This window comes from Muscardinus avellanarius (assembly GCF_963383645.1).
Source record: "Muscardinus avellanarius genome assembly, chromosome: 18".
Classification (NCBI taxonomy): Eukaryota; Metazoa; Chordata; class Mammalia; order Rodentia; family Gliridae; genus Muscardinus; species Muscardinus avellanarius.
Window position 1 is genome coordinate 42443372 of NC_137804.1, and position 14383 is coordinate 42457754.

Genomic DNA, 14383 nt, shown 5'->3' on the forward strand with positions numbered 1-14383 from the left:
TTTTATTCTTTATTTTGAAACAACATCTCACTGGGTTGCAAAAGGCTTCACTAATAGCTGAGGCTGTCTGCAAACGGCGATCCTCCTCTCTCAGCCCTCCAAATGCTGGGATTACAAGCGTGCGCCACCACGCCTGGCCTCTGTAAATCTGCTCTTTTGCTTTGTACCCTGCTGGCACTGTCTTTAGAGTAGAGGAGCACTGGAGCCTGAGGACACTGCAGTTCTATCCCCTCTGGTTAGCTTAGGGTAGACTTCGAGCGAATAGCTGCTCAGAGCTGCCCATGTTCCCCACCCCAGCCAGAGGCCCTGCCACACAGACTCACGCTCCAGGGAGACTTCAGCACTTTTAGAACCTGCTGCGTCCAAAGTGGTCTCAAGCATGTACTGGGCACAGAGTGACCCTCTATACAAACCCTTCCAGAGTCTCACCCTGTGACCCAGGCCGGCCTCAGATTCCTAGGCTTATGTGATCCTCCTGCCTCAAACTCAGGCAGCTGGGACTATAGGCATGTTCCACCATGCTCCATCAAAAGCTGCTTAAGATTGTGGCGGTGCACCCAGTACTTGAGAGGCTGAGGCAGGAGGGTCACAGATTTAAAGACAGCCTCAGCCACTTAGCAAGGCCCTCAGCAATTTAATGACACCCTGCTGCAAATAGAAAATGAGTAGAGTGGGGTATAGCTCAGAGGGTGTTGCTTTTTTTTTTTTTTTTTTTTTTTTTTTGCGGGTCTGGGGATGGAACCCAGGGGCATTTGACCTCTGAGCTACACCCCCTGCCCTATTTTTTTATTCTTTATTTTGAAACTGGGTCTCACTGAGTTGCAGAGGGCCTCACTAAGTAGCTGAGGCTGTCTGCAAACCGTGATCCTCCAGGTCTCAGCCTCCCGAATGCTGGGATTACAAGCGTGCGCCACCACGCCCAGCTCGCTTTTTTTTTTTTTTTTTTTTTTTAACTTTTTATCCCCCTATTTTTTTCTACTGCGGATGGAAACCAGGGCATTGTACATGCTAAATACATGCTTTACCACAGAGCCACATCACAGCCAAGATTTCTAACTCTTATAACACCCTCATAGTTAGTCTCTGGCTTGAGCTCCATCTCCTTGCTGACAGAGGAGTGCCCAGTGGGGTTTGGGGTGCTTGGGTGGGTTCAGGTCGGGTGCCCTAGAACACCTCCAGCCCGCCCTGTGTGCTCACCCCTGGCTCTCCCCTCAGTGCTCGACTGCAGCCCCATCCTGTCCTCCTTCCAAGTGATCCTGCTGGAGCACATCATCATGTGCCGGCTCGTCACGGGCCACAAGGCCACCGCGTTGCAGGAGGTAGGCCGGGCTACACGTGAGCACTCACGCAGGTGGGAAAGCCAGGGCAGTGGTCGGAGTTTGCCAGGCTCCGGCGTCACACAGGAGACTGTGAACTGGCAGGGGCACATCTGCGGGACGCGCTGTCCTGTCACCTCGCTGCTGCTCAGCAGCTCGTGACCCTGCACACTTGTGATCAGTAGAGTGGCTGTTGGTACAAAATCCAGTGGTCTTTCCCCCGAAACTTGCGTGCTTAGAGAATGCCACTTGTGGTAACCAGGGATCTGGGGCCACTGGTGATGATCCTCACACCCCTTCGTGCACCAGGGCTCACAACCATGGAGACCCACCTTCTTAAGAGGCCCTGGGCCTTGAGCAGGGCAAAGGCACTTGCAGGCAGGACACATGTTGGAAAAAGTGAAGATAGGCCACCGTGCACAGGGAGGTCGGGGCTGCCCTTTGCCCCAGGACTCTGCACCTAGGTCATGCAGGCAGGGAGCGCCAGGTCCCAGCCCTGGGCCGTGACCCCCAGTGTGCTCTCCCTGCAGATCTCCCAGGTCTGCCAGCTGTGCCAGCAGTCCCCTCGGCTCTTCTCCAACCACGCAGCACAGCTGCACACACTGCTGGTAAGTGACTGCCACTACCCCGTAGCATTCAGAGCCTTCACAGTGAAGAGCCCCATACCACCACCCAGGCAAGTTCTGGAACCTTCCAGTGAGCTTTGTTCTAGTGAGCATCCCCTGGAGTTTCAGCTACGTTGGTCTAGAGAGGCGGGATAATCAAAAGCACCCATCTTCCTCCCTCTTATCAGGATAGAGCTGGAAGTGGTTGGTTGGGAGAGTCACTTCTAATATTCACCTGGTAGCCATGATGGCCCTGGGTCAGCTTGCACTCTGATTTGGGCCCCAGGGACCATCCTGACCACAGCACCTTCTTTCAGGGCCTGTACTGCGTCTCTGTCAACTGCATGGACAACGCAGAAGCCCAGTTCACCACTGCCCTGCGGGTAAGGGCCATCCCTCCTTGCTGAGAAGTTGGGTATGGCATGTCGCGAACGTAGTGGCTACCTCAGCCATGCAAAACTGGTCTGCCAGTGCGGCTCCACAGCAGGGAGCTTGGTGCAGGCCGAGGACACAGTGTTCATCTAGAGAGAGGTATCCATGGGGAGAGGTCCTGGCCAGCCTGAGCTAACTGATGGCAGACATGAAGGCAAGGCATAGTGTTGGGGGTCACAGGTTACCCCCGAGCTGGATGCCTGGTGGCATGGCCTCCCCAGCCTCTCCCTTGATGGGAGCCACAGGACACCTCTGGGGTGGGTTGATTCACGTTGCAGCTAGTCACTCTAGATTCTGGGCTCCCTACAACTTCCCTGTGTCAGATGGTGAGTGGCTGGGACGCCAGGTCTACCCTGACCCCACACCAGCCCCAAGCCAGGTGCTCAGGACAGAGGAGAGCACTGGGCTTTTAGGTTAGGGAGAAGGCTCCACCTGGGTTATCCTCAGCTCAGGGTCCTGCCAGACTCCAGAAGAAGGTGGGAAAATGTCTCAGAGGTGCCTGGCCCAGACCCCAGCTCTTCCCCCTCACCCCAGAACTAGACTAGGGTGCCACCCTTGGTCTTGATGTCCTCACAGGAAAAGGAGGCGAGGTTACCAGGCTTACTCTGACCGTGGGTACCTTTCTACAGTGCTCCATGATCTTTGGGAGCTTCCATCCCTGTCCTGGCCTTGGCATACAGGAGCCCTGGCACGCAGACCGCAGGCCTGACCGCGCAGCCTCCACTGTGGCTCCCTCACACTGCCACTGTGCTCGTCTTAGCAGTGCTAGTCCCTGCCCCACCTGGTGGCCCCCAGGCAGTCCCTCCACTCCTCTCTCCTGTCATTCCTACAAGTTCAGAGCTCCCAAAGCTGAGCCCTCCCCTGGGCTGAGAGAAGCTGACACAGAATGCAGATCCTGTGCCCACACGGGTGTCCTTCCTAAAGTCCCATGATGTCTCAGCACCCTCAGTGGTTCAGAAGGCTCCCTGGACCTCCCCAACATGCCAGAGTCTTGCAGGTGGGAAATGCGTTTCCTGTCCTCCCCCTCTTGCCCGGAAGTACTTGCTGACCCCACCAGGAGCTGGAGTTGGCCAAGCTTGAGTTGCTTAGATTGGTCCCTCTCCCTGTCCACCCGCCACTGGGACATCTGACAGCTTCCCTCACCTTCTAACCCTCGGGGCCAGCAGCTCCCCACATGGAGAGCAGCCCTCAGGACCAGCTGTAGGGTAGGGGCAAGGCCGCCTGAGTCTTGGTTCTGAGAAAGGGATCTGGTGGCTGGCTTTCCTCTGCATGTTTCTTTTTGTGGTACTGAAGATGGAACCCAGGGACATTCTACCTCCAAGCTCTACCCCCAATCCTTTTTTTTTTTCTTTTTTTTTTTTTTAATTCTTTATTTTGAAACAAGGTCTCACTAAGCTGCAGAAAGCCTCACTAAGTAGCTGAGGCTGCAATCCTTCTGTCTCAGCCTCCCAAGTACTGGGATTACAAACATGGGCTACCATACCCAGCTTCCCTGGTCCTTTTTATATTTTTCTTTTGAGCTGGGCATGATGGTACACGCCTTTAATCGCAGTACTTGAGAGGCTGAGGCAGGAGATAGAAAAGCCCCTGGGTTCCACCCCAGTACCACAAAAAAAAAAAAAGATTAAAAAAATAGGTCTTGGAGTGTAGCCTATAAGTAGAAAGACCTTAGTTTCCATCCCCAGTGCCATTTAAAAAAAAAAAAAATTAAGAGCCGGGCGTGGTGGTGCATGCTTGTAATTCCTGCGCTTGGGAGGCTGAGACAGGAGGATCACACAGGTTCGAAGCCAGCCTCAGCTACTTAGGCTCTCAGCAACTCAGTGAGACCCTGTTTCAAAGTAAAGAATAAAAAATAGGTGCTGGGGGTGTATTTTGGAGGTAGTATGCCCCTGGGTTCCATCCCCAGTACCGCAAAAAAAAAGAAACAGGGCTGGAGTTAAAGCTTGGAGGTAGAATGCCCCTGGATCAGTGTGCAGTACCACTAAAAAAGAAAAAAGGAAAGTGAAGAGACCAGAGGATCGCGGTTCGCGGCCAGCCTCAGCTACTTAGTGAGGCCCTCTGCAACTCAGTGGGACCCTATGTCAAAATAAGGAATAAAAATAGGGAAGGGGGTGTAGCTCAGAGGTAGAATGCCCCTGGGTTCCATCCTCAGATCCACAAAATATAAAAAGTAACCATCTTGAGCTGGGCGTGGTGGCACACGCTTGTAATCCCCGCGCTTGGGAGGCTGAGACAGGAGGATCGCAGGGGTTCGAAGCCAGCCTCAGCTACTTAGTGAGGCTCTCAGCAACTTAGTGAGACCCTGTTTCCAAATATAACATAAAATAGGTCTGGAAGTATAGCCCAGAGGTAGAAAGCCTCTGGGTTCCACCCCCAGTACCACCAAAAATAAAAAGTAACCATCTTGTCTTTGTTTGTTAGTTTGTGGTACTAGGGATGGAACCCAGGGGCATTCTGCCACCAAGCTACACCCCCAGACCTACTTTTTATTCTTTATTTTGAAACAGGGTCTCACTGAGTTGCAATGGGCCTCATTAGCAGCTGAGGCTGTCCGCGAACAGCTATGCTCCTATCTCAGCCTCCTGAATGCTGGAATTAAAAGCATGCACCACCACGCCTGGCTCACCCTGTCGTTTTTGAGTATCTGTGACGCCAAGTGCGCCCTAGGGTGCCCTGACTGTGTGGCCTGGCTCCCTGATGGATGTCCTCTCTCCCATTTCAGCTCACTAACCACCAGGAGCTGTGGGCCTTCATCGTGACCAACCTGGCGAGTGTGTATATACGGGAAGGAAATAGGCACCAAGAGGTAGTAGGTGACATGCTTCGTGTTTGGTATCCTTTCTCTCAGGTCTCTTGTTCAGGGACTGGGGGGGATTCTGGGCACCGGCAGATCTCATAGGACCCAAGGTGTTTACCTTCTGGGGATGGGGGAGGCTCCTGGAAGGTGCCACTGGACCACAGGCCATGGCCAAAGTCCCAGTCGGCACAAAAGCCGTTCCCACAGCCGTACACCACCTCTGCCCTTCAGATCCAGGAAAGTCAGTTTCCAGTAGCCCAAGCTGTCTGCTCCAGGACTCCAGCCAGCTGAGCAGCAGCCTCTAGGCAGTTATCTGTGCTTTGCCACAGGTTGTCCCGGTATCCCAGCTTGGGTAGGAGAGTCCTTCAGGGTCAGAAGTCTCTGGCCGGCTATAGGGTTGGGTGGGGTGCCCGGGGCCATCCTCCTAGGCCAGGCCCTTCACCTTGATTTCCTGGCAGATGGTCACAGGAATAAGGCAATCCGTACGGTCCCCTCCCTCTACCCTGGGGTCCCAGGTTCTTCACTCCCACTGATTGTTCGGCCCACCAACATCTCTGTCTACAGCACATAACCACCCTCCAAAGTCCAGAAGATTCAGACATGCAGGGCAGCAGGCAGGCAGTGGCTGGCAGAGTCGTACGGGGGCAGGCATGGACTTGGGGGGGGGGGGCGCACTGGAGTTAGACACCACCTGTGTCTTCCACGGTGTGGCAGGGGAGTGGCCCTGGTATAGGCTCAGCTCTCTGTCATCCTCAGCCCATCCCACAGGTTCCCCCAGCAGGCTCTCGAGGGTGAACCAAGTTGGAGGGCATGGGGGTCTGGCCACAGGTGCAGTAACTTCTGGTGGTATCTAGGCAGCCCCAGTCACCCAGCAGCACATCCAGGGCCCAGCCTCCTTGCAGAAAGATCCTAACTAGTGTTTTCTGCCCTTAGCTGTACAGTCTGTTGGAAAGGATAAATCCAGACCACAGCTTTCCTGTCAGGTGAGCAGCCCTGCACCTCCTGGAGACCCCATCCACCCCCTTACTAACCACACCCTAAAACAGGAGTGATGCTGCCCACCTCACCCCAGAAACCCACTAACAAAACGTGTGCTTCCTGTCCCTGCGTCCGTAAGCCCTGCTGGCCTCTGGAGAGGTGGCCCACACCTTCATTTCTGCAGGATCTGACACATTTGCCGTCCAGCCTGGATTAAGTTTTTGTAGTTTTCCATTGACCTTAGTAATAGGACATGGCAATACTGGGAGACACAGTAAGGAACCTCCGGCATACTTCTCCATACCTCCATTGTGGGGAGACAGACCAGTTTCCCCTTGCTAATCTAGATCAGTCACACACACACACACACACACACACACACACGCGCGCGCGCGCGCGCGCGCGCGCGCGCGCGCGCACACACACTCAGTCTCACACTCACACACACTCTTAGCCTGTTGACTCATTGACTCAGAGGCATGAAGAGACACACACACAGTCACACATGCACGCACACACACACAGTCACACACGCGCACACACACACGCACACACACTCTTAGCCTGTTGACTCAGAGGCATGAAGAGCCCCCACACACACACACACACACGCAGTCACACACGCGCGCGCGCGCACACACAAAGTCAGTCACGCGCGCACACACACAGACACATACACACAGTCTCACGCACACACACTCTTAGCCTGTTGACTTAGAGGCATGAAGACACACACACACACACACACACACACACACACACACACACACACACTCTCTCTTCTTAGCCTGTTGACTCAGAGGCATGAAGAGCCCAAATGCCCGGGTGAAGTTTAGTGGAAATTTTGTACTTCCTGAGAGATGTATTGCCCTCTGGAACTGAGCCCCACCTGTAATGCCTTGTCCCCTGCAGCTCCCACTGCCTCCGAGCTGCTGCTTTCTACGTGCGTGGACTCTTCTCCTTCTTCCAGGGACGCTACAACGAGGCCAAGTGAGTGTGAGCCCAGAGCCGGTGGGCGTGTTCCCAGGGCTTCGTTCTCTGCCCAGTGTCTGCAGGCATCTCCACAGGGTGCCAGTGTAGTCTGCCTCCCATCTGTAGGCGATTTCTTCGGGAAACTCTGAAGATGTCCAATGCAGAGGACCTGAACCGGCTCACGGCCTGCTCCCTTGTGCTCCTGGGCCACATCTTCTATGTGCTGGGCAACCACAGAGTGAGTACCTGGTGGGCCTACCTTGGGGCTGGCACAGTGGCCAGGTGAGCTCATCGGCTGACCGCATCCACTACCACCACTGCCCCACGCTGCCCCCTCCTGTGCCGCAATGGCTGCGGCAGTGCAACACCTCCTCGACCAGACTCTCTGCACACTGACCCTTGAGGCACAGCTGGACTGGCCCAGTCCAACCCAGCTGGCTTTTGGTGAGAGCCTCTATTTCTAACTCTGCATCTGATTGTCACCTACTGTCACCCATGTGACCTCATAGGGCTTTTAACTCTTCTTAAAGGTATTTCCCCATATTATAAAATATAATGTGTTCATTACGAAAGGCCTGGGAGGCTGGGGGTGGTGATGTATACCTATAATCCCAGTCCTAGGGAGGCTGAGGCAGGAGGATTGCAGATTTGAGGATTGCCTCAGCAATTTAACAAGACCTTCTGCTACTTAGACCCTGTTTCAACAAAAAAATAAAAGAAGCCGGTCATGATGGCACACGCTTGTAATCCCAGCACTTGGGAGGCTGAGACAGGAGGATCACAGTTCATGGACAGCCTCAGCTACTACTTAATGAGGCCCTTTGCAACTCAGTGAGACCCTGTTTCCAAATAAAGAATAAAAAATAGGACTGGGGGTTTAGCTTGGAGCTAAAATACCCCTAAGTTTCATCCCCAGTACCTCAAAAAATAAAAATAAAAAGGGCTGGAGCATAGCCCAAAGGTAGAATGCCCTTGAGTTTAATACCGGTACCAGTACCAAAAGAAAAAAAGCCTGAGAGGCAGAAGAGAAAAACTGCGTGTCCTGCAATCCGACCGTTTTTTGTTTGTTTTTATGGTACTGGGAGTGGAAATTTGGGGCTTCCTACCTCCAGGCTATACTTTCAGACCTATTTTATACTTTATTTGGAAACAGGGTCTCACTAAGTTGCTGAGAGCCTCTGGTCAGTAGCCGAGGCTGGCTTCGAACCTGCGCAATCGTCCTGTCTCAGCCTCCCAAGTGCAGGGATTACAAGCGTGCGCCACCACGCCTGGCAGGTTTATTCTTCTGAATGTAGCTACATTCCTTCTAGAATGTCCTTACCCTCTTCCCTATGGCCTGTGAGCACAGTGAGGCAGTGTGTACCCACTGAGCAGCATGAGTGAGCCTGGTGTGCGCCTGTGTGTGCACTCGTGGGCTCTGTACTAGGTCCCTGCTCAGTGTGGGCTCTGCCTCAGATCTCCGGACCCTGGCCATGATTGTTCGGCTGGCTGCATGGGAACATTCCCCAGATGCAGACCCAGGATTGGAACCCAGGCCGTGTTGTCTGGAAGCCTCCAGAAGCCCCTGGGACCGGGCAGGTTGGGGGCAGCTCCTCTACTACAATTCTGACTCACGGTTCAGGACCCATGAACACCTGACAGCCTACTGGGGGCCCCCACAACCACCTGACCCAGCAAAGCTCTGCTCCTTCTTAGGAGGCCTACCCTTAAAAAACACCTCAGGACCCACAGATCTTCAAACCGGGTTTCTTTGGGCCACCCAAGCTGCTGTCAGGAAAGCCCACCCAGGAGAGCGGAGGGAGTCCAGCCTGGCTCCCCACTGCCCTCTGGCACCCAGGCCTAGAGGGACAGGCAGCTTTTCTTGCCTTGCAGTGTGTTCTGAGGTTTGGGCGGGTTTGGCGTCTAAGAAGGAGCATTCCTCATGTGGGAGCTGGGTCTTGGGGTGGTGGCTTTATGTCCTGGCTGCATCGTGTTCCTGGGTTGTTGGGAGCTATCTTGAAGGGAGCTCTTCCAGCTCCAGCCTGCACTAACGTGTAGGCCAGCAGGCTTGTGGCACTTTCCATGTGGACAGGGGCAGGCAGCGAGCCCCTGATGGACCTCACAGGGATCCTCCGGCCTCCTCTTCCTGAGCACCCTACACAGAGAATCAGCACATCCTTATACAGAACGCCCCATGGAGCAGCAGCCTCCCGAGAGTTGCTGTGTAGAGGACCAGCTTGCTTACTCCCACCTCAGCACCCAGGCCCAGGGGTGCCAAGTGAACTGTGCTTCTAGTCAGGGCCCGTTGTGGGTCCAGAGCCAACTGCCCAGGGTACCCCTCCCCATGAAAAGCAAGGCAGCAGAATGCTCCATGCCTGGGCACACGGGGCCAGGCGTGAGACTGTGAGGTTGAGTGGGAGCATGCCGGCGGCAGCAGGTGACACACGCTGGCCCAGCTCTGGCCGGGCCACAGTTCCCTGTGTTGGCTGCTTGGCCTTCAGCTGCTCTTGGTTGGCAGGAGAGTAACAACATGGTGGTGCCTGCCATGCAGCTGGCCAGCAAGATTCCAGACATGTCAGTGCAGCTGTGGTCATCCGCCCTGCTGAGAGGTAAGTGCGCTGGCCTGCGTGGGTCGCAGCCCCACCCATGGGCAGGGGCTTCCCCTTCAGCAGCCCAGCTTTTCCCTGGGTGTGGCATTCATTGTCCCTGTCCAGAAGGACACTCGGAGCAGTACAGTCCATCTATAGCTCCCCACCTATAGACTAGGAAACCAGCTGAGACTTGCTGGGCCCTAGGAAGGTGGTAGAGCCGCCCACAGATACCATGTGTCCCCCCCTCAGACCTGAACAAGGCCTGCGGGAACGCCATGGATGCCCATGAGGCTGCCCAGATGCACCAGAACTTCTCACAGCAACTGCTCCAGGATCACATAGAGGCCTGTAGCCTCCCAGAGCACAACCTCATCACGGTGTGTACTCACTCGGGCGGCGAGCAGCCACCCTCCAGAGGAACGACCCCTCTGGGGGGGACACAGCCATGGCACCCCCTCCCCAGTGGCACATGGGACATGGGTGTGGAGGGTGGGGGACCTGGTTGGGTGGCTGGCCTGGACTCTCCCCCTGGGTGGGACTTGTGACACCTCACTGCTATGTCCTCCTCCCTGCAGTGGACAGATGGCCCACCCCCCGTGCAGTTCCAAGCTCAGAATGGACCAAACACCAGCCTAGCCAGCCTCCTGTGAGGCCCCTGGAGTGGCCGCCGGCTCCTCAGGCCTCCGTGGGGCCCTGTGTCCCCGACTTCCTTCAGACAGCACTTGAGCTTCCTGGAGCCTCCCCGTGGCGCCCCAGGCTTCTTTCCTGACTGTCTCAAGCTTCCAAGTCCTGGGGAAGGTGAGGGGCTGACTCCTGTCCTCCCAGGAGGAGTGGCCAGGCCTGCATCGCCGTGCCAGGACGCCTGGTGCTGTAGCTGCAGAGGAGGAATGGGGGCTGACTTCCCAGAGCCATCTTAAAGCGGACTTCTACTGCTGGGCTGCTTCCACCTCTAGCAACACCGCTGGGGAGCTCTGCTAGGGATGGGTGCTCCTGACCCAGCATGCAGGATGAGCAGCGCCTATCCTCTACACCCCGGCACCTTCCAGAGCCAGAGCATGACACAGTGTCTGGCCCTCGTTCAGCAGGAAAGAGTGACAGCCACATATGGGACCCAGCATGCCTTAACTCTGACACCCGATCCCCTGCAGCCAAGCCTCTGCTGGGGGCCCTGGAGAGCTGGAGCCCAGCTTCCAGGCGTCTGCACCTTGCCCAGTCACCACCCCACTGTGGGGCTCATAGACATGAGTGTGCTTGTAAACAGGTGGGTGTGTGCCCAGGCTGTGTGTGTGTGTGTGTGTGTGTGTGTGTGTGTGTGTGTGTGTGTGTGTGTGTGTGTGTGTGTTCAGAGCTAGGCCCAGGAGCTGAGACCCCTCTCTTCCCCCATGTTTTGCTGCGGAGGGCAGGAAGCAGGGTGTGGGGGGGAGGGGCTCCTTGCCAAGGTTTGAGATGCCCCTTCAGCCCACCTTTGGGTACAGGGCAGACGCCCCCTCTGCCTGGATTGAAGGAGCTTTCCTGCCGCAGCTCTGTGGCCTTTCCTGCAGGGAGCGCTGGAGGCAGCATTTCAGCCTCTCGGCCCCAGCCTCCCTTGCTGGGTCTCGGGGGGCAGGAATTGGGGGTGACCCCAGGTGTGAGGTAACTGCCCCTCAGCTGCAGCACTAGGCCTCTCCTGTGAGATGGCAAACAGCCTCTGCCCTTGCCCCTGGAGGCTACTGTGGGCTTTGGGCTCTGACTGAGGGATGATGGGACTGTTGGTGTCAGCTGCCCAGGGCTCTGAGGCCTGGGGTACCTTAGCCAAGGCAGGCAAGCTGCAGCCCCCCTGCTGGATGTAGCCCTGCCATCAGGGACGACCTGGCAGGGTGTCGTGAGGAACCCGGAGGCACCACAGAAGAAGATGTGGACTGACCAACAAGACGCTCTTGCTGTCTTCCTCCCCAGCCTCTGCCAGATCCACTGCAATGGTCCTGGAAGAGCTGGACTCCACCCTGAGATGGAAGCGCAGCCTCTGGCTTCCACGGCCAGCCCTGCCGCCTCAGACCTACACTGTCCCCACACCTGCATCTTCTGCATCATGTCTGTCTGCCTATTTATTTAAGTCTTGCTTCTAGGGCATTTTGTATGTAGAGCAGTTGAAATGAGGACCTCAAAACTTAACATCTGGCCTGATGTTAAAGTGCTTTCATGACCACCTGTTATGTACATCTATGTAAAGCTAAGGATAAGATCTAAGGTTTATAATTAAAAAGTTCAGTACTTGATACCTGATAGCCACTAGACATTATGGAGGCCAGATCCTGCATGTGTGCACTGACCTTCAGCCGTACCTGCCTCTCCGCTGTGGAGGGGGCCTCTGGGAGGCCCTGCAGGGAAGGATGGCAGCGATCTACAGACACGCTCGTATGTCATGACCTAGGCCTGAGAGGCCGGAAGGAATGGATGCAAACTCCAGGGTGGCCTCCTGGGGCCACCCCCCTACAGGTCCCTCCACACATGGCACAGCTGAGGCTTCTCCCTGGCCCCATCCCGCCCGGCCATGGAGAGGGAAGAGCACAGGCACGCGGTGGGCAGCACTTCCCTGTGTGTTCTCTTTCTCTTTCCTTAAGGCCCTGCAATGAGTATGTTGGATACAAGGTCTTAAGGGTTTGTAATTTCTTTTTCTTCTCTTTTTTTTTTTTTTTTTTTGCGAGTGTGAGGATGGAACCCAGGTGCATTCTACCTCCAAGCTACAGCCCCTGCCAATTTTTTATTTATTTTGGAACATGGTCTCACTAAGTTGCAGAGGGTCTCATTAAGTAGCTGAGGCTGGCCACGATCTGCGATCCTCCAGTATCAGCCTCCTGAGTGCTGGGATTAAAAGCGTACACCACCATGCCTAGTGGGTTTGTAATTTCTTAAGATTTTGGTAGCCTAACTCTTCAGCTGGTTCCTTTAGCCTGGTGTAACTTGGAGGTAGAATGCCCCTGGCTTTCATTCCCAGTACCAAAAAACATAGAATTGAGTTTCCTGTCTGTGGGTTTTGTTTCCTATATATTCAAAGTGGCGTGACCATGGAAGCCATCGCTTGCTGCCATCAGCCTCCTCCTACTCACGCACCCCACCTCCACCCCCCACAGATGGGCTGGAGCCCAGAGTGGCACCTGGGGGAGAGTGCAGGGTCACTTATCAAACCAGAACCAGTTTCCTGATGGGACAAGAGTCTTCTTCCCTTCTATGGATAAAGTTCCAAAGGTCCAGTTCAGTAGCGGGAGGGGAAGGGCGTACCCTCGTAAACTAGCATATTTATATATTGCAAATGGAACCATTTTACCTCCAAGCTATGCCCCCAGCCCATTTTTCATTATTTTGAAGCAGGGTCTCACTAAGCTGAAGCTGGCCGTGAACTTGTGATCCTCCCGTTTCAGTCTCCAAAGTACTAGGATTACAAGCGTATGCCACCATGCCTGGTTTGTATTTTCTTTTGAAACAGTCTGCTAGGTTGCTGGGACTCAATCCTATCTCGGCCTCCCAAGTACTAGGATTACAGACCTGTGCTTAGGCGCCTGGATTTTTTGGTCTTTGTGCATATATATCCCTATTTTATTCTTTATTTGGGAATAGGGTATTGCTAAATTACCAAGAGCTTTACTAAATTGCTGAGACTGACTTCAAAGCTGAGATCCTCATGTCTCAGCCTCCTAAATACTGGGATTACAACTGTACACCACTATCCCTAGCAAAGGTTTTTTGTTTTTGTGGGGGTTTTTGTGGGTTTTGTTTGTTTCTTTGGTTTGTTTGTTTGTTTGTTTGTTTGTTTGCAGGACTGGGGATGGAACCCAGGGACTTTCTACCTCTGAGGGACACCCAAATCCTGTTTTTTTAATTCTTTTTCTGAGTGGTCTGGGGATGGAACCCAGGGGCATTCGACCTTCAAGCTACACCCCTTGCCCTGTTTTTTATTACATAACTTGAAATGGTCTCACTAAGTTGTGGAGGGCCTCACTACCTGAGGCTGTCTGTGAACCGTGAACCTCCAGTCTCAGCCTCCCGAGTGCTGGGATTACAAGTGTGAGCCACCATGCCCAGCTCTATTTTTTATTCTTTATTTTGAAACAGGACCTCACTGAGTTGCAGAGGGCCTCACTAAGTAGCTGAGGCTGTCCACAAACCCGGATCCTCCTGTCTCAGCCTCCTGAATGCTGAGATTACAAGTATGCACCACCATGCCTGGCTCCTGGCAAAGGCTTTTGGGTTTTGTTTCTTGCTTGCTGGCTGACTTTGGGCTTTAGTTTTTGTTTGTTTGTTTGTTTTTTATCTTTTTGGAACTGGGATCAAACCCAGGGTGATGTCACTTGCAAGGCAAGCACTTTGTCACTGAGCCACATCTCACCTGCCTTTTTACGGTATTTTGAGGTGAAATGTATATAATATAAAATTAGCTATGGTTTGTGTCTGATTTTGTGATACTGGGGATTGAGTCAAGGGCATTCTACCTCTGAACTACAACCCCAGCCCAATTTTACCTTTTTATTTTGAATCAGGGTGTCACTAGGTTGATGATAGTCTCACTACTTACTAAGGCTCTCTTTGTACCTATGATCCTTCTGTCTCAGCCTCCCAAGTACTGGGATTACAGGTGTGCACCATCATGTCTGGTTCCCAACCCTTTTCATTTTTATTTTTTAGTTTTATTTTTTGTGAGACTGAAGAGTGAACCCAGGGGCAGTCTACCTCTGAGCT

General features: G+C 54.1%; 1 protein-coding gene across 3 annotated transcripts in view; it reads left to right on the top strand.

Moving 5' to 3' along the window:
• The window catches only part of MAU2 (MAU2 sister chromatid cohesion factor), a gene marked incomplete at both ends in the record, with an annotated part of 36294 nt that extends 25974 nt beyond the window's left edge, over window positions 1–10320 (top strand). For 2 of the 3 annotated variants that reach the window (XM_080714965.1, XM_080714967.1), the window contains 10 exons: window positions 1216–1319; window positions 1847–1924; window positions 2239–2304; window positions 5076–5159; window positions 6084–6133; window positions 7041–7118; window positions 7227–7338; window positions 9598–9688; window positions 9920–10047; window positions 10246–10320. In XM_080714965.1, the coding sequence (XP_080571091.1) occupies window positions 1216–1319; window positions 1847–1924; window positions 2239–2304; window positions 5076–5159; window positions 6084–6133; window positions 7041–7118; window positions 7227–7338; window positions 9598–9688; window positions 9920–10047; window positions 10246–10320 (866 nt within the window). Of the gene's footprint in view, window positions 1–1215; window positions 1320–1846; window positions 1925–2238; window positions 2305–5075; window positions 5163–6083; window positions 6134–7040; window positions 7119–7226; window positions 7339–9597; window positions 9689–9919; window positions 10048–10245 lie in introns of all 3 variants that reach the window. The other variant, XM_080714966.1, reaches the window with a different exon arrangement.
• Window positions 10321–14383: the final 4063 nt, after the last annotated feature.